General features: G+C 41.7%; 1 protein-coding gene across 4 annotated transcripts in view; it reads left to right on the forward strand.

Annotated features, from left to right (window-relative positions):
* The first annotated feature begins 2904 nt into the window (after positions 1 to 2904).
* The window catches only part of ATP9B (ATPase phospholipid transporting 9B (putative)), a 217057-nt gene continuing 193915 nt past the window's right edge, over positions 2905 to 26046 (forward strand). For 2 of the 4 annotated variants that reach the window (XM_030868226.2, XM_060311086.2), the window contains exons 1-3: positions 2905 to 3102; positions 17985 to 18158; positions 25589 to 25739. In XM_030868226.2, the coding sequence (XP_030724086.1) occupies positions 2987 to 3102; positions 17985 to 18158; positions 25589 to 25739 (441 nt within the window). In that variant the 5' untranslated portion in view covers positions 2905 to 2986. Of the gene's footprint in view, positions 3103 to 17984; positions 18159 to 25588; positions 25740 to 26046 lie in introns of those variants that run through there. The other 2 variants (XM_030868225.2, XM_030868234.2) reach the window with 2 other exon arrangements.

Consider the following 26046-nt stretch of genomic DNA (forward strand, 5'->3'; position numbering starts at 1 on the left):
ATTCATTTGTATGTTTTTTTTAGATTCCACATATAAGCAATATCATATGATGTTTGTCTTTGTCTGGCTTACTTCACTTAGTATGATAATCTCTAGGTCCATCCATGTTGCTGCCAATGGCACTATTTTATTCCTTTTTATGGCTGAGTAATATTCTATTGTGTGTGTGTGTGTGTGTGTGTATATATATATATATATATATATATATACCACATCTTTATCCATTCATCTGTCAATGGACATTTAGGTTGCTTCCATGTCTTGGCTATTGTAAATAATGCTGTAATGAACATTGGGGTGTATATATCTTTCCAAATTATGGTTTTCTCCAGATATACGCCCAGGAGTGTGATTGCAGGATCATACGGTAGCTCTATTTCTAGTTTTTTAAGGAACCTCACTACCGTTCTCCATAGTGGCTGAACAATTACGTTCCCACCAACAGTGTAGGAGAGTTCCCTTTTCTCCACACCCTCTTCAGCATTTGTCTTTTGTAGACTTTTTAATGACGGCCATTCTGACCCCTGTGAGGTGGTATCTCATTGTAGTTTTGATTTGCATTTCTCTAATAATTAGCAATTTTGAGCATCTTTCGATGTGACTTTTGGCCATCTGTATGTCTTCTTTGGAGAAATGTCTATTTAGATCTTCTGCCTATTTTTTTGATTGGGTTGTTCCACTTCTTATCATTATTGAGACTATGGTATTGTGCCTAGAAAGATTCTCAAGCATTAAAATGAAAGGTAGAAAGACCTTGTCAGCCACAAAGCTGTTGATACTGAACAGCCTTATTGATTCCAAATCCCAACCAACTGTAACGAGACTCCACAGAGTAAAGCTTGTTTCCAGTTTATTTATTCTTTAGCTAACCCTTTGAAACTCTCCATGAGAAGCTATTAATTGCATTTTTTCCCATTTTGATAGAATAGTTGAAACACCTATCGTTCATTACAAAGCAGTAATTGAATGAGTGGTTTAAAGGAAACTATGGACCCTCTAAATACATTGATCTAAATGTACTTCAGCTGGATCCTAAACAGTCAGGAGTTCTTTTTCAAGTTATCGGTTTTCTAAGGTATGGCTGAAGTTGCAGGTGCGGAATAAATACCACATGTACATGCACCCACTCACACACATGCACACACACATGCTCACACACACATTTTTGTGGTTGACTTAAATTCTTCCTTCAGAATATGAGAAGCTAGAATAAATGACTGCACAAAAATACATTCATTTAAAATTATGAACTAGCTATAATTAATGTGAGAGTATTGTGTGGTGAATTGAATAAAAACCTTATTCTGTTGGAGTTACATTTTTCTCCTTTATAAGAAATCAAGGCATCATAAATCTGGAGGGTACTTAATATTTCCTCTTTAAAATATATTTCTATTCAAGGAATGAAACATGATGTTGGAAATCTTGTGTTTTGGTCCACGTTGGGATCTTCCGAATCCAGATATATGTTAGAGGGGGTGGGAGTGAAGATTAATTTTGTTTAACTTCCCATCTTCCATCCCTTAGGTAACCTGTAGAGAGAAAGAATGCATTTCTCTAGAGGGAGAGTTCCATGAGAGCAAAGCAAAGAAAGTATCAGGAAGAAATCATAAGTGCTAAAATTGGCTTATAAAAGATATATTTAAAGGCAGATTTTTACAAGATTCATATTTTATGGTAGTTTTTTTTTAAAAAAAACTGCATTACGATAGCAGTCTTTGAACTTCTTTTCTGTTCATTGACTCCCAAGAATTTTGTAGAAGTATGTATTCCTTCACACATTTTGTACTGATAGTTCAAAGTTTTAATTATAAGTGTAAATAGTTACAACTGATGCATTTTTGGCATTTAGTATTTACATTTAAAAAACAGAACTGTGACATCACTCTTTCAAATGTATTGAATGGCATTTAAATTCCATGATTCGATACCCAGTCATCCGTTTTTAAAAATACATAAGGAAGCTCTTTTACAATATTTGAAAATTTGCCTTTTTGCTAAAGTATAATTTTCGAGAGGTAAAACAACTCTCGTGAAGATACATAATAAAGATGGGCCAAAAATTTTATTCAACTTATTAAGAGGGAAGATACAGTGCGTCAGATATTGAGATCAGCTCAAAGAGTATTGCAGGGCCGAGGTATTTAGAGGCGATTTAACATAGGAATGTTAGGGTAAGACTGCTGGGTTATACACAAAACTGGCTAACAGCCTATAGGACAATAAAGTATATCCTTCAGCGTTGTCAGCTGTTGAGAGTGGTGATCTAGCCGGACACTCAAGGCCCACATGCTATTGTAGCAACAGGCACTGGCCACCAGCTTCATTCACCACAGGGGGGACCTGCAGGGACCTCGTGAGCAGGGGCGCCGCCGGACGGAGGAGGGAAGGCCGGTCAGCCCCGCGCGGCGTCCAGGTTGCGCACTGCGCTAAAGAGGTGGGTCGGGCTCCGGTGCGATGGGGTACCAGGGGTGGGCGGCAAGGCCCTCGGTGCCCCGCACCGGGCTCTCAGGGAAGTCCCCACGGGCGGGGTCACACCCGCACTTCTTACTAGAAAGCGCTGCGGCTCAGGCGCGCTCGGCACAGTCCGGCCAGTGGCGCATGCGCGCACGCACCCGGCCCAGCCCGGTACCCCTCGGCCGCCGCTCGTGCCCTCGCCGAGCGGTGACGTCACCGGTGGCCGACGCCCGAGGAGCCGGGCCTCCGAACGCCACCGCCTCCCGCTCGCGCCCTCGCCGCAGGTGACGTCACTGGCCCCGACGCGCGGGGGGCGGGGCCTCGGGTGCCTCCGCCTCCCGCACCGCACCGTCGCTGACGGCGTTGTCATCGGGCCCCGACACGTGGTGACGCCATCAGGCCTCGACGCACGGTGAAGGGGCAGGGCGCGCGGGCGGAGCCTCAGCGGGGTCGGAGCTGAGAGGAGAAGGCGGGGAAAGGCGGCGAACTGAGGGGGATCGGGGAGGGGCGGGAAGGTGGCGGCCAGAACATGGCGGAACAGATCCCTCTGTACCCGGTGCGCAGCGCGGCGGCCGCGGCCAGCTGCAAACGTGCGGCCTACTTCAGCGCGGCGGGGCCCGGGCCGGGGGCCGAGCGGTCCAGCAGGTAACGACGGTGCCGCCCCACCGTTCCGCCCAGGCGCCCTCCCCGCCCGGCCCGGTGGGGTCCGCCCAGGGTGGCCGGCTCCGGAGCCCCGCGGGTGCGCCTGACCCGGGGAGGGCGTCCACGGTCCGGGAGGGGTCCGGGATGTGCCCGGGCGCTGCCACGACCCCGGTGTGCCCCGGCGCCGGGCTGAGCGCAGAGGAGGAAGAGCCTCTGGTTCGGGGGGCTGCTCCCTCAAGTAGCTCTGGCACCGCAGGTCGCACGGCACCGATCACGCAAGTTGTTAGTTTCCGAGACCCGTACTGTGTCACCAGAGAAATCGCGAAGATGGCAGACACAACTTCCAGTTAGTTTTAGAAATACAAACCTTGTTGGGAATCACTTTCCCAAGTGTAAAGAGCAAGTGAAGACATTTCAGTTTGTTTACTAAGTGCACGTTTTACTTGAACGTGTACATACAAAGTACTTTGTGTTGACAAGAATTTTTGCTCTTAAGAATGGGAAACGGAGATTCAGAAAGGTTAAATTGTTACAGTTAGTAAGAGGTAGAATTAAACAGTGCAGACCTTTGATTTAAAATGGAAGTCTCATACCCTGGTTGGTTTTAGTTCGTAACTTATTTCTTACCCAAAGGGAAGAATACTACACTTATAAATGATAGAGTGGTTAGAAAAAGAAACTTATAGGAAGGGGAGATAGTGCTTTTCAGAGTTGTTAAAATTTTATTCCTGGGCAGTTGTAGAAGCAATCAGTCTTTAGAACATAGAGTGAAAAAGCACGGGTTTCAATATCCAGTTGCTTCAGGATTCCAGTTTTAGAATAGTTTTTGGTTTGGGCTATTTGAGAGGCTGTAACATGTAGTCAAAAGAGTACATATTATGATGCTACAGAGCTGGATTAATCTTGGTTCATTTCCGTATTAGCTAGCTGTTTGATCTTAGGTAACCATAGGCCCTAATTTCCTCTGCTGTAAAGGGGTGGGGGCAGTATGTTTCCTCACAGAATTGTTGAGGGTTACAGGAGAAGTTAGTAAGGTGCCCATTTTTAGTGTTTGGCCCTGAAGTGCAGTATCGTTTCCTCTCCTCCCTGATATTACCTGGAAGAGTAATTGCATAGGTAATCTTCTAAGTGGTTGATTTTAGGAGATATTATTTGGAAACGTGCCACCTGTTTCCGTCGGTTTCCATCACAGCTCACACCTGTGAGTTTTTGCCTTATGTATTTCAAGGCTCAGTCATTTGGTAAATCCACGTTTAGGATCTCTGTGTCTTCAGGGTGGATGCTTTTATTGCCAGGTAGTATTTCTCTTTTTGTCTCTGGAAATTCTTTTTACTCTGGAGTCTACTTTAGTAGACTGGTGTAGCCACATCTGCTTTTTGTGGATAAATGTTTGCATGGTGTTAGCATTCAACCTATCTAAGTTGTTGAATTTGAAGTGAGTTTCTGTTGGGTCATGTTTCTCCATTATTCAATCCGTCAATCTCTGTCTTTTGATTGGTATGTTCAGGCCATTACATTTCAGGTAATTATTGATACATTAGAGTTTTTTATTAAGATTTTTTTTTTTTGATGTGGACCATTGTTAAAGTCTCTATTGAATTTGTTACAATATTGCTTCTATTTTATGTTTTGGTTTTTTGGCCCTGAGGCATGTGGGATCTTGGCTCCTGACCAGAGATCGAGCCCATATCCCCCGCATTGGAAGGCAAAGTCTTAACCACTGGACCGCCAAGGAAGCAAGGAAGTCCCCGACACATTAGAGTTTAAGTGTGCCACTTTATTAATCTGTTTTCTGTTTCTTTGGATTCTCATTCTTCTGTTTCTCTTCTTACTTTCCTTTTACTTGAACGCTCTTTTGATATCGCTACAGTGTTTTTTGGTGTAGGTCTTTGTATAGTTTATATAGTGTTTGCTCTGGGTATTACAGTATATGTATGTGACTTATCACCATAGTGTATTGGTATCAGTATTTTACTATGTGGAGTGATTTGTGGAAACTTCATTTTGGTTCCTTTACCTCCCTTTTCCCCCCTGCAATTTAAATATCATGTCCTGAGTATCAGATGGTGTTATACTTTTTGTTTAAATCATCAAATATGGTTTATAAAACTTGTGATGATAAGGATAGGTTATTGTATGTACGCATATTTTTGCTCTTTTTTGTTCTTCCTTCCTGATGTTCCAGGATTCTCTTTTTTCATTTCCTTTCTATTTCAAGAACTTCCTATAGCCCATCTTGAGATTTCGTCTTAGAAGGTCTTTATCTCTCCTTTATTCCTGAAAGATAGTTTTATTGGATGTAGAATTCCTGGTCACTTCTTTTCTTAGTACTTGGAAACTCTTGTTCCACTTCCTTCCAGCCTTCATAGTTTCTGCTTAGAAGTCCACTGTCATTCCAATTGGTGTTCCCTGTAGGTAACGCATCATTTATGTCTGGCTGCTTTCACGTTTTGATGTATGTTGGTATGATTTCTTTGGGTTTAACTTGTTTGGTAGTCACTGAGCTTCTTGAATCTGTTGTATTTTGTTTCCCCAAATTTAGGGAGTTTTTAGCCATTATTTCTTCAAGTCCTCTTTCATTTCCACCCCTTTCTCCTCTTCTTTCTGGACTCCAGTGATACAAATGCTGGATCTTTTGTTAGTTGTACGTAATTCCTTTAGGCTCTTTTATTTCCCAGTTTCTTTTCTCTGTGTTGTTCAGACTGCGTAAATTCTATTTACTTGTTCTCAAGTTCCCTAATTCTGTCCTCTGTCATTTTCACTCTACTATAGATCCCATCCAGTGGGGTTTTGTTTCTACTATTGTATTTTTAAGTTTTATAATTTCTTTGCTTCAAGAGAATTTGAAATTGTTGAAGCATACTTATGTTCGGTGCTTGAAATGCTTGTTACATAATTCCAGTATCTGAGTTCATCTTAGTTTTGGTGTCACTTGATTGTCTTTTCTAATTCCCACTGTCAGTGTTTTGGTTCTTTGTATGATGGATGGTTTTTGATTGTTTCCTGGATATTTCATCTATTAGGAGAATGTGGGCCCTATTTGTATCTTTTATTTTAGCAGATGATCACCCTGTTTAGATTTAGCACATAGGTCCTGGCCTACCTTTGTTGGCTGTGGTTCCAATGACAGTTTAATTCTCAGCGTTGTGATTTTTGGTGTGCGTGGTTTATGTGGTGCTACTGGAGCTCTTACTTGTCTCTACTTACGCTGCTGAGGAAAAGAAGGGATTCCCCTAGGCCCAGTGTCTTTTGGTGAGAGGTGGTTGTGTCATCCCATGTGGATGGTGAGGCTGTGTTGGCTCGGCAGTGGCTGTGGACGTGCCCCCTCCATATGTGCCCCCTGACTTTCCTGGTGTGTCTTGGTAGGAGAGGAGACTCAGCACCACTGTGGCCAGGAGGCTTTCTGTGCCCAAATCCTTTTTTCTGGTGCCCCTGGCTGCTCTGGCATCTTGGGGAAGAGGAGAGGCCATGGAGAGAAGCCATTTCCTGAGCTAGCTGCTTCAGTCACGGGGTTGCACTTGTTGGTGCTGCTGGCCGCCCCCCAGCCCGCTGAGAGAGGGGTGCCTCAGGCTCATGGGGACACGGAGGCTTCCTGAGGCCTCTAACCTCTTGCTGTGGCAGGGACCCTAGCTGGTGCCACCTGGATGCCCTCGTGTCCCTGGGTGGGATAGGGGAGTCTCAGGCCCGTGGGGAAGGATGCCAATTCCCATGGCTACTTGTCAATCTTATCTTGCTGGTGGTGGTGGACTCTTGTTCTGCCAGGGGAGTAATGGCCTTCCTGGGCTGCCTTTTCTTGCTAGGTTGGGAGTTAGGCAATGCTGGGCCTGTGTCCTTCCTTTTGTCCGGTGGGGGCATGTAAGACGTCCTGCCACTGTGTTCCTCCAGTTCTGCATCCCAGATCAGCCCAGCTCTCTTCTTCTCACTGCTGCCTTCTTCCCACCTTCCAGAGCTCTCCCGTGGTTGGCTCTTGCTTTATTTCCAAGGTTTGTAGTTGTACTTAGGTGAGAGGAGCAGGGAGAAATGGATTGTGACTGGAAGTTGTGCTTCTGCATTATTTTGTGAAGTTTGGCTTTGGTTGTATTTTATCATGGTAACATTTACGTATAGTTTAAAAAGTTAATTGGTGGTAAAAGGCTTATGATAAGATACTGTGGCCCTCACCCCTCATCTTCATTCTCCCTTATCCCAGCCTCTTGTCCCACAGGCAGTTACTTTGGACTCTTCTAGCGGTTTCTTCTGGCACTTACACATCTCCGTTATTTCAGTGGCGTTATTCCTGCCTTTGTCAGCATCTGAAATGACTATTTCTGGAGGCTTCCTTGGTCTCAGCCCCAGCCAGGGTAAAATGGGACGCTCCTGCCAGGCCCCCGTAGGGCTCTGTCCCCTCACACCACAGATTTTTGCACCTGACTATAACTGCTTCTCTTCTCATTAGACTCTAAAGTCCATGAATAGAGTGGCAGTGATGGTCAGATTTTACCCCTGTTACCTGGCCCCACGAGATGCGTAGGGATGTGTTCCCTTCTCTTTTACTTTCTGGAAGACATTGTGTAAAGTTGGTGTTACTTCTTTAAATATTTGCTATTTTCCAGTGAAACCATCTGGACGTGGCGATTTCTTTTTAGGGTGTTTTAATTTAAAATTCAGTTTCTTTAATAGTTATTGAGCTATTCAAATGACCTGTTTCCTGTTTGGTGAGTTTTGATAGTTTGTGCCCCATGACCAATTGGTTTGTTTCAGGTAAGTTGCCGTATTTATGTGTGTAGAGTTGTTTGTAGTAGTCCCGTATTTCCCTTTTGATGTTGTTTCATTCAGGTGTTGGTGGTTTGTGCCTTCACTTCTATTTGTTGGTCGTTCCTGCTAGAGGTTTGATCTTTTCAAAGATCCATCTTTATTTTACTTATTTTTTCTATCGTTTTCTTTTTTTCAACTTCATTAATTTCTGCTCTTTATTTTTTCCTTCCTTTGCTTACATTAGGTTTATTTTTCTCTTCCTCTCATTTCTTAAGGTGAGAGCTTGGATTATTGATTAGAGACTTCTTTTTAGTATAAATGTTTAGTGCTGTAAATTTCCCTCTTGGTACTGACTTATCTGTGTCCAATAAATTCTGGTATTTTGATTTTCTCTGAGACATCCTCTTTGACCCATGGACTATTTAGAAGTGTGTTTGGAAAATTTACTATTATCTTCCTGTTACTAATATCTAGTGTGATTCCTTTGTGATCAAAGAACACACTTGGAGTGATTTCAGTTATTCTAAATTTGGTGCAGTTTGTGACTGAGGATATGGTCTGCATCGGTAAGAATTCCTGGGGCTCTTGAAAAGAAAGTGTATGGTGCTGTTGTTGGGTGAAATGTTCTGAAATGTGATTAAATCTCGTTAGTTAATGGTGTTGAGTTCTTCTCTCCTTGCTGGTTTACTGTCTAGTTGTTGTATGGGTTGTTGAGGGTGGGTAGTTGAAGTCTCTTGAGTGTAATCATGGACTTGTCTGTTTCTCCTTTTAGTTTTTTCAATTTTTGCTTCACATATTTTGCAGGTCTGTTGTTCGGTGCATTCGCGTTTGGGATTGCTTTGTGTTCTTGAGGGCCTGACACTTTTATCCTTATGTAATTTCCCTGTCTGTCTCTAGTAATTTTATTGCTCTGAAGTTTGCTTTTTTTTTTTTTTTTTGCGTTACCGCGGGCCTCTCACTGTCGTGGCCTCTCCCGTTGCGGAGCACAGGCTCCGGACGCGCAGGCTCAGCGGCCATGGCTCACGGGCCCAGCCGCTCCGCGGCATGTGGGATCTTCCCGGACTGGAGCATGAACCCGTGTCCCCTGCATCGGCAGGCAGACTCCCAACCACTGCGCCACCAGGGAAGCCCTGCTTTCTTTTGATTTATGTTGGCCTGGCGTATAATTTTCCATCCTTTTAAATTCAACCTACTTATATGTAAAGTGAGTTTCTTTTAGTGTGTATGGTTGGTTTATATTTTTTATCCACTCTGCCGATCTGTGTCTTAGAGTTGATGTATTTAGAACATTTACATTCATTGTAGTGATGGTTAGTTAGTGCTTACATCTGCCATTTTACTTTTTGTTTTCTGTGTTTTTTTGTTTCTCTGTTTTCTTTTTCCTGATTTCTTGCGGGTTACTTTGAACACTTTTTAGAATTCCATTTTGATTTACTTATGCTGTTTTATGTTGGATCTTCTCTTTGTATAAGTACTATTTAGCAGTTCTAGATATTATATTATACATACATAACTCATCACAGTATACTTGTGTTGATATTTTATCAATTTGAGTAAAGTGTATAATTCTTACCTTACATCCTTTTATTCTCCCCTATTAGTAATGTAATTATGGGCATACCTTGTTTTATTGTGCTTTGCATTATTGTGTTTTTTACAAATTGAAGCTTTGTGGCAACGCTGCATTGTTAGATGATGGTTAGCATTTTTGAGTAATAAAGTATTTTTCAATTAAGGCACGTATTTTTTTTTTACACATATTGCTGTTGCACACTTAATAGACTACAGTACATTGTAAACATAACTTTTATAGGCACCAGAAGACCAAAATTTCATGTGACTCACTTTATTGCCATATTTGCTTCATTGCAGTGGTCTGGAACCGAACCCACAATAACTCTGAGGTATGCTTGTGTCTTGTAAAATTATATGTAAATTTTACATATGTAAAAGTACTTAAATATTTCCCTTACATACAATTAGAATTGCACATCAGACAGTGTTATAATTTTTGCTTCATCTCTCAAACATAATTTAGAAAACTTGAGAGGAGAAGGATGGTCTGTTATACTGACCCATATTTTTGCTATTTCTGTTGTTCTTTTATTTCCTGATGTACCGAAATTCTTCATTTCATTGTTTCTGTTCTGCTTTAAGAATTCCTTAGCTATACTTTGAGGGTAGGTCTGCTGGAAACAAATCTTTTAGTTTTACTTCATCTGAGGATGTCTTATTTCCCCTTCATTCCTAAAGGATATTTTCACGAGATATACAGTTTGGGGTCGAGCACTTGAAAAATGTTATGTCACTTCTTTTTGGCCTGCGTGATTCTTGATGAGAAATCTGATGTCATTTGAATGATTTTTCCTTTGTAGGTAAGATATCATTTCTCACTACTTTCAAACTCTGTCTTTAGTTTTCAGTAGTTTGATTATTATGGGCCTTAGCATAGATTTCTTTGAGTTTATACTGTTTCACTTAGTTTCTTGAATCTTTTGTCAAATAGAAGTTTTCAGCCTTTATTTGTTTGAATACTTATGTTTGGGACCTTCTTTTTTCTCTTCTTCTGTTACTCTAGTGACACCTTGTGAGATCTTTTCTTTTAGTCCCATGTGGTCATGAGTTCTGTTCATTTGTTTTAAGTCTGTTTTCTGTTCAGATTGGGTGATTTCTGTTGTTCTGTCTTCAAGTTCATTGATTTTTCCTCTGTCTCCTGCATTGTGCTGCTGAGCCTGTCCATTCAGTTTTTAAGTCTCTGCTATTTTTTTTTCTCGTTTCAAAATTTCCAGTTGATACTAATTTATATTAGCTGTTTCTTTGCTGAGTCGTTCTATTCTTTTGCATATGCTTCAACATGTTTGTATTGCCTGTTGAAACATTTTTATGATGAATGTTTTAAAACCCTTGTCAGATAATTGCAACATCTGCATCATTTTGATGTTAACATCTCTTGATTCTCTTTTCTCATTCAATTTGAGGTTTTTTGGTTTTTGGTGTAATGAGTGATTTTTGCTTGTATCCTGGACATTTTGGTGTTATGCTATGGGGCTGTGGACGTATTTAAGTCTTCTGTTTTATCAGTCTCTTTTAAAAAGAGACTCATGCTGAGAACAGATGCCTATTGTCTGATTATCTCTAAAATATTAGTACGTTTCTTAGTAGAGGCAACACAATTTTTTTTTTAGTGTTTTCTCATTGAGTGTCTACATACAATTTTCTCTGAATCTTAAAAATTTTACAATTATCATAATGATAAAAAAATATTTTACTATTTGTAAAGATGAAACTTTTCCTTTGCTGTGATGGTTTGCAATTGAAAGCTTTTTTAAAGTACAGAATGATTAGTAAGATAGCATTTATCCAAGTACCCAGGCCCAGGATTCCTTGGAATCAGAGACATAGTCTTAAAATTTATAGAATTAATTTCCTTTACGGGGGCTGTAGTTCGCACACATTTGCGACATTCTTCACACTTGCCAGCATGGAAATGTCTCACTTAATTTTCTAAACCGACAGTGTCAGCATGAAGATAGAGTTGGTGATTGGGATAGCACATTCTGGGCAACTGGAGTGTGTGTCCTGAGCTAACTGGCCTGCTCATCTGTAAATTTCTAGATTGACATTTACATATATTAGATATCGCACCATTAACTCTGATTCAGAAGTTCGTCTCCATTTATGTATAGCATTAGTGTAATTTCTTATTTGAGAAGTTGGTATTCTCATCTCTCACAGAACATTGTGTAAGAGGAGTCAGTAACTCCAAGGTTACTACATAAACAGTGTGTGGCCGGGGGCCTCAGCTCGAGGGACTGCCTGACCCTTGTCCCTGCTGCTTGTTTTTGCTGCTGATGTCAAGGCATGCTGCTCTGGTGCTGTTCCTTTAAATTTTTTTTTTTTTTTAAACTATTCCCTTGTTCATCTCCTCTGCTGCTGTAGGAAGGAAGGAGTTCCAATTTTTCAGAAGTTCATACAGTTTTGCTGCTCATTAATGACTCATCAGTGACACAGTTGAACTTGGAAGCTCTATTTGATGAAGAAAATATGCACATTGCTCTATAGCATTTTGTCGCTTTGTTTTTCTGCGTTACTTACATGTAGGCAAAGAGGGAGTGTTTATTTTTCTTAAAGAAGGTTTAAGCGTTAGGCATATTTTAAATGTTTTTCTCCCTTTAATATCAGTTGACTCTCAGAAATGTTTCTCATCAAAGTGGAAACAATAAGGCTGTTGGATACTTAAGATAAAAATGTGAGTTTAAGATAGTTATTGTATTGACCTACTTTTACTTAGATACATGTAAATTATTCGTCTTCCAGTACTTGAATGTTTTGTTGAAAGTTCCTAATTTTTTTAAACCTTTGGCAGCAGCTAAGATAGCTGTCTTCAGTTCTTACCGTGGCGGTACTCTTGGGTTCAGTATCATCCATTCTGTCGTCTTTGTTCACATTGTTGTTACTCATTTTAAAAATATGTTTCCAGAATTATACTTAATTGCTGGAAACGTTGATCTTTCTTGAGTGACAAACCAATTAAGTGTGTATGACACCAGGCAACAAAGACACTTAATATTCTCTGCTTATCCTGTCTCTGAAAAATCCATTATTCATCATCTTATTGTTTTTAAATACTGAGGTAAAATTTTCAATACAATAGGAAAATTGCTTTGGAAGTGGAATAAATTGCTTGCCAGTTCAAAGTCTCCATTTCTGAAGTTGAGGTTACTAAACATGATGTTGCTTATATTCATTATCTTTCAGACTCATTGTACTGCTTTTCTAGCATTAAACTTGATAAGATTGTGACTTTTGCTAAAAAACAACACAACGGCTAAAAGAGCTTAATGAAAAAGACTAAAAATCTCATTTTGTATACTATGTTATAATATATTTAAGTGGTGTTTTGAATTTTAATTGCATTTTGTATAAATATTCATTTTCTAGTTGACTGTTTTAAAAGAAGTAATCTACACAGAAGTAAGAAAAAAGGAATTTTTGAGAGGAAAAATATTAGTTCTGTTTTAGATTTTATGTAATTTTTTGCCTGAACCATCTCAGATGATAGGTCGCTTGCTGTAGGGATGTTCGGTGATGGTATCAGTAGTAATTGGAGTTGTTTGTAGAAGATTACATGGAGAGATTAAAACGAGTATCCCTTTGATCAGTGGAGTAAGGTGTTCAAAAGAGAGGTGAAAATAGTGACTGCTACTTCTCCTGACATATGCTTTCAGCTAGAGGTCTTCTGCTCTCTTGCTTTTAGTGATGATATGGTATTCCATCATGTATTAAAAGCAACTCTAATCATTGATAATGAGGTTTTTCCAGGCTTTTGGGGTGCACAGCACGGTGATCATTATCTTTGTAGATATATCTTGTATATATTTTTAATTTTATGAGATAATAGACCCTGTGCGTTAAAGTTTAATTGCATTACCAAAAAAAAAAAAAAAAGGCTTTCGATGCATCTTCACAAATTAGTCTCCAAAAAGTTGTTCACATTCTTACCAGCAATAAGAGTCCCTGGTTATCCGAGACTGTTGTCCATGCCAAATGTTAAGAATTATTTTTTCAGTTGTTTTAATTTGCATGTTTTAAACGTCCTTTTTGAAAACAAAAATTGTTCCCAGGCTTAAAGCCTTCCACTGCCTTCCCCTCCTTCCACTTTGAATTCGCATTAAGCTCTTCCTTTTGGCCTTCCAGTCTGTGGGGCTTGCCCCGCTGCGTCTGCAGCTGCATTTGCCGCAGCTCCGCCCGGCTCGCTCCCTCCAGCCACGCTGGCTGTCTCCCCTCCTGCAGCCCTCCAGGCTCTGCAGCCCCTTCTAGGTCTTCCTAGACCTTGGTGTGCTTGGCTGCTTTTCGTCCAGGTGTCGCTTCTTGAGACTCAGGCTCCTGGACAATCTGAGGAAGACCCCTCCTGTCACTTCTGGTCTCATCATCCCCTTTATTGTCTTCCTAGCACTTTTCCCTTTGAAAATAGTTTACGTCTTGTTTTTGTTCTGTTAGTACCTAAGCTGTGTATGAGCAGGGGCTTCGTGTGCCTCTTTGCTTCTGTACCCGCAGGGACAGCGCTAGCACGTAGTAGACGCTCAAGTGTTTGTCGTAAGCTCCTAATGCGGTGGAGTGTAATTTTCTAAGTATAGCTGTATTTCTTCCTTTGTGAATTGTCTTTGTTCATGTGTCATTCAAAGTGTTTGCTTTTTTATTGATTTTTATTGATTTGTGAGAACTGCTTATAAAGAATCATTTTTTCTGTCACGTGCTGCATATTTTCTCCCATTTTCTCATTTGCTTTAAAGTTTTCTTCTTTGATGATGCAGCATACAGACCTCCAGAGTGCCTGGCCGTAGTAAGGACTCAGTAAACTTTAGCCGTCCATTTTCCCGGGCTCCTGCGTCTAAGACGCCTGCAGGAGTTCTTTTTCATTCTGGTTTATTGTCGGATTGACAAGCCTGTTCCCCAGATGATGGATCTCTTGAGTAAACTTGCCCCGTGCGTAAGGGTGCAGCACACTGACTGTGGCAGCCAGCAGGAGCACGAGGAGAAAGGGCCCCGTGCTCAGTGCAGGGAAAGCCGCGTTGCAGGAATTAGCTTGCGCGCTGGGGGTGTGGGTAGTGATGAGGGGATATCCGTCTTCCCGTGGTTACTTGGCTGCGGGGGAGCAGGGTGTCATCAACAATAAGTACAGAATCTGTTCTTTTTTAAAGAATTGTGGTAAAGTATGCGTAGCATAAGAAATACCATCTTAACCGTTTTTAAGTGCACAGTAAATGGCGTTAAGTACGTTACCGTTGTTGTGTAACCGCCACCGCCATCTACCCACAGAACTTCCATCTTCCCAAACTGAAACTCTGTGCCCCTTAGACACTGACTTCCACCCTCCCCCACTGCCCGCTCACCTGTCTTCCTCCTGTCTCTGGAGTTGACTGCTCTTGGGACCTCATGTAAGTGGAGTCATTCAGTGTTTGTCTTCTCGTGTCCGGCTTATTTCACTGAGCATAATGTCCTAAAGGTTCTCGTTGTAGCATGTATCAATTTTCTTCCTTTTCATGGCTGAATGATAGATATCCCATTGTATGTATGGTCCGCGTTTGTCTATGGACATTTGAGTTTTTGTTCTTTCTTATAGTATGGTTTTCTGTGTTAATTGTCTAAACCTGGGAATTAAATGAATATATGTGACGTGCCTAGATTACTGCCTGAGAGTTTGAGCTCTCAGTAACTGTGCAGTGCTGGCTTCCTCTCCTTTAGATCAGCAGCATTGTCCCTTCAACAGTGCATTAGTAATCAGCAGGGTAGTGGGAGGGACAGGTTGGTGGCTCCTTCACTGAGTCTTCTGTTTTCAGCACAGCCTCCCTTCCCCGGAGGAGGGGAGGGCTGGTTGCCTAGTTGGGTGGGAGAGGGGCTGCAGTGTAAGGATCCAGATGTTTCTTTCAGAGCTTTCAGTCGGTTCTTATTTCAGCGTCCCTTCAGAGCGCTCCCAGAGGCACCCAGCGCTGCCGGTCTTCAGCCCTGCTAGGGTCCTGAGGTTCCAGTCCCTTGCTTCTCTGGTTTCTTCACTGCTGGCTTCAGACTCCATTTTCATGGTTCTGCTTAGTTGTTTACCATCCACACATCTGCTTCCCCAGCTTCTTACATTTTGTTATCTCCTCTTTTGTTTTCTGTTCTTGTAGATTTACGCTTTTTAAAAAAAGCAATATTTTGCATATTGAAAGTAGATTATGTATTTAATCTTCCATGAAAGATTAAACATGAAACATTTTAATCTTGAAACATGAAACAAGAAACATGAAACATTTTTTCATTTTACACGTATCTGTCTGATTCGTTCTTCTCTTTCAGAAGACTGGTTTTCTGGGTTTCTTACTCTACGTACTGGCATAGACCTCCAACAGCTCCTATCACAGGAGATAGTAGCTTTAGTTATCGAGAGAGACTGCCGCCTTTTTCTCAGCTCCAGTCGCAGAATTTTCCTGGACAGCTGTGGCTTAGCTTGGTTGGCTGCCTGTCCCCGACCAACCACAGGAGGGTTTGAGGTCCAGGCAGCTACACAGCAGCCCTTCCTGGGTGGTGGGCGGAGTGGGCCAGGCTCCTAAGGAAAGAGGAGCTGGTGACCTCCCAGCTCCTGCCTGACCTCCCAGCTCCTGCCTGCCCTTGGCAGGCCAGCTCCGTTTATAGCAGCTGCCTGCGTCGTATTTCAGAGACCTCAGACTGAAAATGAATAAAAGCAGACTCAAGATTCTCCCTCTGCTGCCAGAAGCCTGCTTCTGCTAGTGTTTTCTGTCCTACTGAGCGGCACTGCCGTCCTTCTTCCCGTACAGGCCGGTCATCCTTAGGCTCTTGTGTCCTCTGAGTTCACAGTCAAACATCACCTGTCTGTGTGCTCTAGCTCTTAAATGCCCCGAATCTACCCACTTCTCTCCTGTTTCCTCCAGCTCCTTTGTTCAAGCACTGTTTGTCTCTGTCCTGGACTCTTGCAGCAGCCTCCTAATTGGCTCCAGCTCTGCCTCGACCAGTTCTCCAGGGCAGCCAGAGTGCAGAGCGAATCTCATGTTTGCCTCTCACCTGAAATGGTTGTCTTTCCTGTGATTTGCAAGGGCCTCCACTGCCAAGTTCCTTCTGCCTTTCTGGGCTCACAAGAGGCCCTGATCTTACGTCTGCACGGGCCACCCCTGCTGCCCCTCTTATCTTCCGAACTGCGTCCAGCTAAATTGAATTTTCCATACGAGAGGGGAGCAGCCTCGGCCATAGCTCGTTGGTGGTGTAGGGCCCGTGTGACACCAAGGTGCTCTCCTTCCCTTAAATGAGTAAATGTTCCAGCCCCAGTCTGATAAGGCTGAGGTAAACTGCTTCTCGTGTTTTTGGTATCTCTCATAGTTCTCATATTGGTGGGAGTTTAAATTTGCAGTTTGGCAATATGCATCGAGTATTTTAGAGCTTATGACTTTACATAACAATTCTAGTCCTGGGAATCTCTGAAAGAATTCATCTAAAATATGGGAGAAGTGCTATGCACAGATATAGTCACGGAAATATTTTTTAATGGGGAGTTATAAATGTCTTCCCTGTAGGGGATAACTGAGTAACCTGGTAAATCCTCTCGCTGGACTATTTTTTAGTTACCAAATGTTGAGAAGACGGTAGAGAAACTTAGGTGGGAGGTTGACATTGGCCTTCACGTCCAAGGACTTTTTTCCATCATTGAATTCCATTTGGGCTTGGGTTCTTGACAGCTAGGCCCTTATTTTAAGAATAAGGTCTCATGAAGACAGGCTTTGGGAATCTTGCCTGCTGACCTTTTCACAGAATCCTAGTAGGCAGAGCGGTACATGGCACTGTTGCCACACACTCACATGTGCACTGGCACACCCAGGCACCCACCCACCTGTGCACAGGCCACACACACGTGCACACACACACTTCCCTGAAGGATTCTAAAAAGATAGCTAACTGCAGATACAAAGCTTGCTATAAACTGTAGGAGATGCATTTTACTAAAGTTCAGAGCAGAATGGAAGTTCTGCTAGTGCTGTTGGATATTCTCGATTCTCTGGAGTAGCACCCATCATCGTCCGCCCTTCCGTAGGCCTTCATCTCCAAAGCGTTGGTCTCAAGAGTGACAGGAGATCTAGAGAAAGAAGATAGTAATGATGGAGAAAACGACAAGTGTCCAGGTGACCACAGGTCTCAGAGGCAGTGGCAGGAGAAAAGATGGAGAAGCTGTAGATAGAAGAAGTAATGGAGAGTGGACATCTATTCTAGTCTTACATTTTTTTTCCCTTGAGTATAATCTCCCCAGCTGTTCATTGTAAGTTATTTCAAGCATACAGAAACATCCAAAGAATGGTCTTCTATGTAGATACAACAGCTACACATGGAAGGCTGCTTGGAGGGTTCCGCTCACGGCATGGTAACGGCAGCTTCCTTGGACAGCCTTTCCTTTCCTGCTTACCTTGGTTAAGTTTTTTGCAAAGGAAAGTAGCATTACTGTGCAGTGTTATTTGTAACGCTTTGCTTTCCCTGAAGACAGCTTAGTACGAGGGAAAAAGAAAAGTGTGATTAGTAGAATTGGGCCAGCTCTTGCCCTAAGCCAGACCCGTATCATATACAGAAGACTGCTTGGCCTGCCTCAGTGCTCTGTTCTTTCCTTTATCCAGGTACCAGCTGGAAGATGAGTCTGCCCATTTGGATGAAATGCCATTAATGATGTCTGAAGAAGGCTTTGAGAATGATGAAAGTGATTACCACAAATTACCACGAGCTAGGATCCTGCGAAGAAAGAGAGGCCTAGAGTGGTTTGTCTGTGGAGGATGGAAGTTCCTCTGTACCAGGTTTGTTATCCATTGCTGCCTAACCTACACTCCAAGGTTACACAGTTATTTATAAGCTTAGCTTCTAAACACATTTGTTTCTATATGAAACTAAAGAAGCCACTCTCTAAATGACATCATGGAGAGTATTAATAACCTTAGTCAAAACCAAACAGTGCTAATCCCAAAGGGACAGAAAGCCAAATTCACTTTTTTGTGAGATGTTTTAATGTTTAAAAGATGGAGAAAATTAGTGATTTTGTAATTACTGCATGGTAGAATTAATTCTGGTCACTGTACTGACATTTATAAACTGTGTTCCTTTCTTTTCCGTCTGTGATTATAGAGGCGTCCCTTGGTATCTGTGGAGGATTGGTTCTGAGACCCAAATCAGTGGATGCTCAAGTCCCTTTATTTTTTCAGTTATATGTATATATATATTTTTTCAGATTCTTTTCTATTGTACGTTATTACAAGATATTGAATATAGTTCCCTGTGCTATACAGTTGGTCCTTGTTGTTTATCTATTTTGTATATAGTAGTGTGTATACGTTAATCCCAGACTCCTAATATACCCCCCCACCCTGCCCTCCCTGCTATCCCCATGGGTAACCGTAAGTTTTTTTTCTATGTCTGTTTCTGTTTTGTAAATAAGTTCATTTGTGTCATTTTTTACTTTCCACATATAAGCAATATCACATGATATTTATCTTTTCTCTGACTGACTCGCTTCACTTAATATGATAATCTCTAGGTACATCCATGTTGCTGCAAATGGCATTATTTCGTTTCTTTTTTATGGCTGAGTAATATTCCATTGTATATCTGTACCACATGTTCTTTATCCATTCCTCTGTCGATGGGCATTTAGGTTGCTTCCAGGTCTGGGTTATTGTAAATAATGCTGCAGTGAACATTGGGGTGCATGTACCTTTTTGATTTATGGTTTTCTCCAGATATATGCCCAGGAGTGGGATTGCTGGATCACATGGTAACTCTACTTTTAGTTTTTCAGGAACCTCCATACCATTCTCCATAGTTGGAGTTGTAAATTGGTTGTACCAATTTACATTCTCACCAACAGTGTAGGAGGGTTCCTTTTTCTCCACACCCACTCCAACATTTATCATTTGTAGACTTTTTAATGGTGGCCATTCTGACTGGTGTGAGGTGATACCTTATGTAACTCTGTCATGTACTGGATTGGTCTAAGACAGATAGTTCTGTCAGATCCAGAAGCAGGATCTGGACATGTAGGTTTGAGAGTTGTTGTTACTGTAGTGATAGTGGAAACCACCCGGAAGGATGACATTCCTAAAATGGCAGCAGTGTGGTAGAGGTCTGTGAAGGAAGAAGGAAAGGGACCCTTTGGGGAAAAGGACAGTGTTGGAAAGGAAGGCTAATAATCCTTTTCTTAGGCAGCAGAAAAAATAGGGGAGCAAGTGTGAAGTAGTGTTGGAGAGGATGACTTTTATCTTAACCTCAGTTGGGAACATTAGTTCATTTAAGTGAGGAGGTGTCTGGGATACACATGAGGACTAAAAAAATGACAAAATTGGTCCTGCCTTGGTAGAGATCATCAGTAATCACGCATCTGTATTGAACCCAGCATAATTTTATTACTGTTTGTCCATCAAGGAGAAACGTGAGCCATTACAGAACCAGCTGTGGAAGCGAGGGTGTGGGCAGTTACGGTGGGAATGGTGGCCAGTGTTGTGAGTTGAAGAGACGGCTGCGGCAGAGGAGCTTTGGGCGGTGCCGCAATTGCAGTTTGATGGATGTGTGGTGTGTGTTTTCCATTAGTGTGGGGTGGAAGGAAGAGTGGGATCAGACCCAGTGGTGCTGTTTGAGATGAGCATTCTCACTGCTGTTTACAGCCGAGAACTAGAAGAGGCCCTCTCCTGATAGCCAAGGGCCAAGCCCGAAGTTGAGCCAGAGTCTGACTTGACTCGCCAAAGCCTTTCCTTGCTCTTTGCTCCGCGGACTGGGAAAAGTGCTAGGACGAGGAGGTGTGCCCCAAATGCGATAGGTCCTGATTTGCACTCTTCAAGCAGATAAGTGCCTGGTCTCACCCTCCTAAAGGGAACCTGACGTGAAGATCAGTGGGACTGAGAAGGCTGAGAATCTTACCTACTGTGCACGGAGGATCCCTGCATGACAGAGTTGCTAGAAACTGGGGACGTGGGAGTGGGTACTGATGGACCTGAAACTTTAAGGTCATAGTCTCGTGCGCATGGTGTGGACTTCAAGAGGGCAGGCCACGTGTTGGAAGTGATACTTATCCATACCAGTGAAACGGTTGCCAAGAACTGTGGACATTGCTGAAGGCCGAGTGCCTTGTTAAATTAATTATTTTTGGTCTTTTACAGGATTTTGTTTTTACCAAATGGAACATAGCCAAGTTTTTGATTTCATTTGTAATATTCCTTTTCTTAAGGAAGATATTAAGAATATATTTGAAAATCTAGGTGTTAGTGGCAAAAACTAACATGTTTTGGGGATATTAAAACAGCTCAGTAATATATACTCAACATGTATATAAAGTCTTTATCTTAGTAAATGGTGATCATGTGGGCAGAGCTGACCGAACCATCGTGGTGGCTTCACTCACGAGTGTCTCTTTCCATGTGGACGAGAGTGACCTGAGACATGGCCACACTTCGTGTTCAGTGTGCATCCACTACACCAGGAAATTGTTATGGAAATTAAAACTGCACCTTACAGAACAAACTGTACAGTTAGCAACTTAGATGGGTCTTATTTTCTTTATTATAAATTTCCAGTTTTGAATATTTGCTAACCTTTTTATTTTCTAAATACCAGGCATTATAAAAGTCAGTGTTATTAAGGTTATTAGGCGAAGGATCAAAGAGTAGAAGATATATAAAATTACTTAGTTTAATTGCAGAAGAAAACGTCAGTGAATATTGTAGTAAAGATAGATAGCAAATGATATTAATGAGTTGCAGATATTTCATTGTATTTTTATTTGTAGATTCTGTGAGTAGTAAGGTTTATTTTTAAATTATTCTTCTTCTGGGATTGAGTAGGCTTTAATTTCTTCATGGCTTAAGACCTGCCTTCTCATTTTTATTATTTGGCAAAAATTCCAACTCTGAAAAATTTGACTCTGGAAAAACTTTTTCTGTAATCTGTCTTCTAAACCTTTGGGTGTCCTCCACGTGGGTTACTGTGATGCACACCGGTATGTAGTTCTGGGGGACAGTAATGCCTTTCTCACGAGGTTTACATTTCACTTGCTACCAAAAATCACTTTGTCCCCATGAAAGTGGAACCCCTGAATGGCATTTCCATATGAAGGGGGTATCAAATGCTAGGATTGTTCCCGGTCCTAAATGGCCTCTACACTTTCAGTTAATCGGCAACACGTTTGGAGCGCAGAAGCATGGGAAAATGCTGATCTCTTGAGAGGACATGAGTGCTGTGTTGCTTTTGGCTTGGTAACCAGAGGTACCTGTTGGATATATTTATTTATTTATTTATTTATTTGGGAAGGAGGCTTTCTAAATTTTGGAAGTTATTTAATTATGGCCCCTTAAAATTTTACAAGACAGGATCTTGGTATATAAAGATGTGCTTTGTTGAGTATTGGAGTACTACTTCGATTGTAGAGGCATTTGCAAAAACTTGCTAATCCTAAAATGTTTTAAGAAAAAAGTATAGTTTGTACACTATTGGATTTAGTTTCAATTTGCCTTGACAGTGTGAGGCGATTTACATATAAATGGGAAAGTGTCTTCTGAATACTGAGTAACTGAGGAAACGTGCAGTGCGCGTAGAAATGTTCCTGGGTAAAGCTTCCGGTTTCTTTCTTCCAGGGACTCCTCTGCATCTCCTTCTCACTTACCGGTATTTACCAGTATGTTTTACTCGTATTACTTTGCCTTCAAAAATTGCCCATAGTTTTACTTTCTCCCTTAGCTCTACAGCTCTATAAGGCTTACTTACACGTATTTTTTTGGTTACAAGTATTTTCTTTATGTGGGGGGTTTGTCTTCTCTTTCTGGTCATATTTTCTGTCTGCATAATCCAGTGGCAATGCTGGCAGAGCCCCAGGCTTTTAAAACTTCGAGACTGTGTATTCATTTAATATTGTGGAATAGCGGGTGGTTTAATAGTGGCTCCCTAACCACTGCTTGATTCTGTCTTTGCATGAAGAAATAATAATAAGATTTTAATTTGGTAATAGTAGTAGCAAAGTGTTATGAATAATTTAATTACATTTTGGAAGTCTAGGAATCTTAGTTTTTTCTGTACAGTGTTATAGAGAAAAACTGAACTGTTGAATATGTGTTTTTAGCCCCTCATATTTAATTTAGTTTCTAGAGTATGGGGCTTTGAAAGTTAATGGGATGTTAGCTTCATGTGCTGCTGACAGTGGTGTAGATGTTGAGGTTTTTATTCTAGCGAATGTTTACAGTGTCATGTGATGAAGACAGTGGTTTTGCATTTATAGAGCTTTTTGCATGTACAATATGTCGATACCAGCCTAAACTCTGGAAAATCCACATTTCCTAAGTTTTATTTATATTTTTTCAAACACTGAGCTTTGGCTATCCTCCGTTTCACCTTAAGACTTGTCTGACTTTTGCACATTAAACCATTAGATTAGATAATTATGTGTTTCAGGAGAAAAATTCATATCTGAATACATTCCTGGAGGGTTTTTGCTGTATTTGAAATGCTGAAGGAAGTGTGCACACATGAGGACTGCTGTCCTAGCTGTCGTGCTTGCCTGAAGAGTGCTTTGTGTGTACCAGCCCTGCTCCAGAGCTTCCCTGGGATGCTGAGAATATACTAGATCTGTGACGTCCAATATGGTAGCCACTGGACAAGGTGGCTGTTGAGTCCTTGAAAGGTGGATAGAGTGACTGAGGAACTGGACTTTTTATTTTACTTAACATTAATTAATTCCCACTAAAATAGCCACATGTGGCCAATGGATGCTTTATTGGACAGTAACTTTTTGTGCCAATTAGTGTTATAAGTTTGGAGACATTCTGAATGTGACAGCGAGAGGCAGCACAGTGACAGCAGAGCTCTGAGTGCTTCCCCTGTGGCAGGCATTGTGCCAGGAGCTCAGAGCGTGTCACCTGTAACCTCATCAGCGCTTCTGCGGATGAGGAAACAAAGACTTAGACCAGGGGACCACCCCAGTGCCACTTGCTGGGAGTTGTTTCCAAAAGCACGACCTTAAAGTCCACATTTTTCCCATGGAGCCCTGTAGCCTGCTCATGCGTTTTTCATTTATTTCCATCATCTGTTGAATGGCTGCCGTACTGTGTGCTGTGCTAAGCACAGGCCGTCTGTGAAGATGAGCAGGCGCCGGCCTGCCTGTTGTCCTCGCGGCAGGAGGAACACGGGGTTGAGTGGGGACTGAGGTCCGGGCTGTGCGTCAGCCCTGCCCAGCTGTTGCGCGTACATCGCTCACTGACCTCTGTGGCCTCTGGTTTTCCCTTGTGTACCGTGTGGGAGTTTGTCGTCTGTGAGTGTGGTTGCAGGGGTCCGAGACGAGGAGTTGGTGTTGTAACTGGACAGAGGTGGGCGGTGTGTGCCCTCCCTCCCTCCCTCCCGGCTGCGGGGAGGTGCCCCAAGGAGAGGCGCGGGTCCGGCAATTTGGTTCCGTTTGGGTGTTGGTGAGGGAGCTTGGGCTGGAGGCAATCCAGGTCCTACTGTAAAAGCAACAGGAAGGTGAGAAATAGTAGATTGAAGCTTATTATATTTTATTTGAAGCCTTATTTAATTTTTGTCTCATACAAGCATAAACAAGATAAAATATTACCAATATTGACTGAGATCTACTTGACCAGTCCCCTTTCCCCCACCAACAAACAGTAAGGATGGGAATACTTATTTTGACAGTCTTAAATCATTTAGTAATACTGTGATTTATAACTGTTGGGGATTTAAAAGTATGCTTTATGCGTGGAGATGCTCTCCGTTCTGATTTATTTTTTAAAACGTGATGGCAAGCAGTGATAAGAAATTTCTGCTCTTGGATAGTTGGGTCTTCTTTGCTCCAATTGAAGCAGAAGACGGGGTGCGGAGAATGTTTTAGAGCTGATCTGCTTGGTATGCATTTGGCGTTCCTGGACCCCCCATGGGGTAGCTCCTCAGGACGGCAGAGCCTGACACTCCTGCGGGCGATGAGCTGTGCCCACGCCAGGAGGACTCGGCAGCTTTCAAAGGGCAAAGCCCTGTCCTTCCAGGATGAAGGTTTTCTGAGCACAGCCAAGAACTGGGTGGATACTTAGTAGGGATATACTGATTTCAGTTTAAACACATAATGTATTCTCTCATACAGGGTGCTGCTGTGGGTGATTTATGAAGTAACACATCTGAGTGTGTTAAAGGGAAGAAAGACATGCAGTGAATTTGACACATAGTCCTGAGGGGTCAGCCTCATCTTATAGTCACACCTTCTAAGGCTGTCATTATCCTGCAGGATTTCAGGTTAACTCTTGAGCTTGCTTTGTCCCAAGTGAAGTTAGGAATTTCCGCCTTATCCTTCTGGCTTGCAGTTCTAGCCTTGGCTACGTTCAGAAGATGACGTTTAATAACTTCCCTTCCCTTATTAAACCTCTCGGAGTCTTTCTCTGCATTTTGGAAATTTTAATTAAACTGAATTGTTAATACTGAATTTTAAATTCAGGATTATTTTATGCTTAATAGAGGTGAATTTGATACCTTTTCATCATTTTCTGAAGTACTTTAAGAAAAGTTATCCCACTAGAAACTTTATACTCTCTATTCAAATATGGTGGTTTGGATGTCCAGGAAGGAGAAGAGTTTGTGCTCCTGGAACCCTGAGCAGGGTTGGAGCAGGGTAGATTTAGATTAAAATCTTCATTGCATAGATGAAGGTAGCCACATGGAAATACAGTCAAGCTTTTAAGCCATTAGAATAGTCCATTAAACATTGGTATCCTTTCTAAATACTGAATTGAGCCATACGTCTTAGTTTTATATTAACGCGATCACTTAAAGGAGGAAAAAAGTGACTACTTAAGACAAGGGGGTGGGTCACATCCTAGTTAATTGACGTCTGAGAGCCTTTATCACTGAATCACCAAGTGGTGTATTGAGAATTACCGATAACATATGGCGATTCTTTTCTCAGCATGTAAAGCATTGACTGCTTCAGAATGTTAATGGTTTTATTTTGCCAGTAAGAGGGTCTAAACGGGGAGGATAATTTCCCTGAGGTTCTAGGAGTCATTGCACACTTATTCAAGCTCCTTCAGTATCTTCGTATCAAATTTAAATTAGCATAGCTGACCTGTTTTAAGAAAACCCTTACAGATTAACAGTAGATATGCTATTGGTGTCTGGTAAATACAGAAACAATCAGTATTGGCTCTGGATATGTAGAATTAATTCAAAAACTTGTGAAAAAGCGTACGCAATATGTATCTTTTGTTTCATGCAGTTGCTGTGATTGGCTGATAAATATTTGTCAAAGAAAGAAAGAATTGAAAGCTCGTACAGTGTGGCTTGGATATCCGGAAAAGTGTGAAGAAAAACATCCCAGAAATTCTATAAAAAATCAGAAATACAATGTATTTACCTTTATACCTGGGGTAAGATTGTTAAATTCTTGAAAACGGGCTGCATATCAGAGATTGCTAACTTTGTTTTCATTTTTTTCCCTCATTAATTCTGTCGTATCCAAATCAGAGTCCTTTTGCTTTGGAACCATGGGTGTCTCAAATAATTGTTAAGTAATTCATATGCATTTGTAATAGCCACATGATAAGGGGTCAACTCAAGAAAGTTTATAGTTTGATTATTGCCTTCAATTCTAGATAAACATCACATTTATATTATTGTAGAAATAATCAAGTAAAGCTAAATAAAATTATCAGAAAATAAGTCATAAATTTTGTT

This window comes from Globicephala melas, chromosome 13, assembly GCF_963455315.2.
Source record: "Globicephala melas chromosome 13, mGloMel1.2, whole genome shotgun sequence".
NCBI classification, from domain to species: domain Eukaryota; kingdom Metazoa; phylum Chordata; class Mammalia; order Artiodactyla; family Delphinidae; genus Globicephala; species Globicephala melas.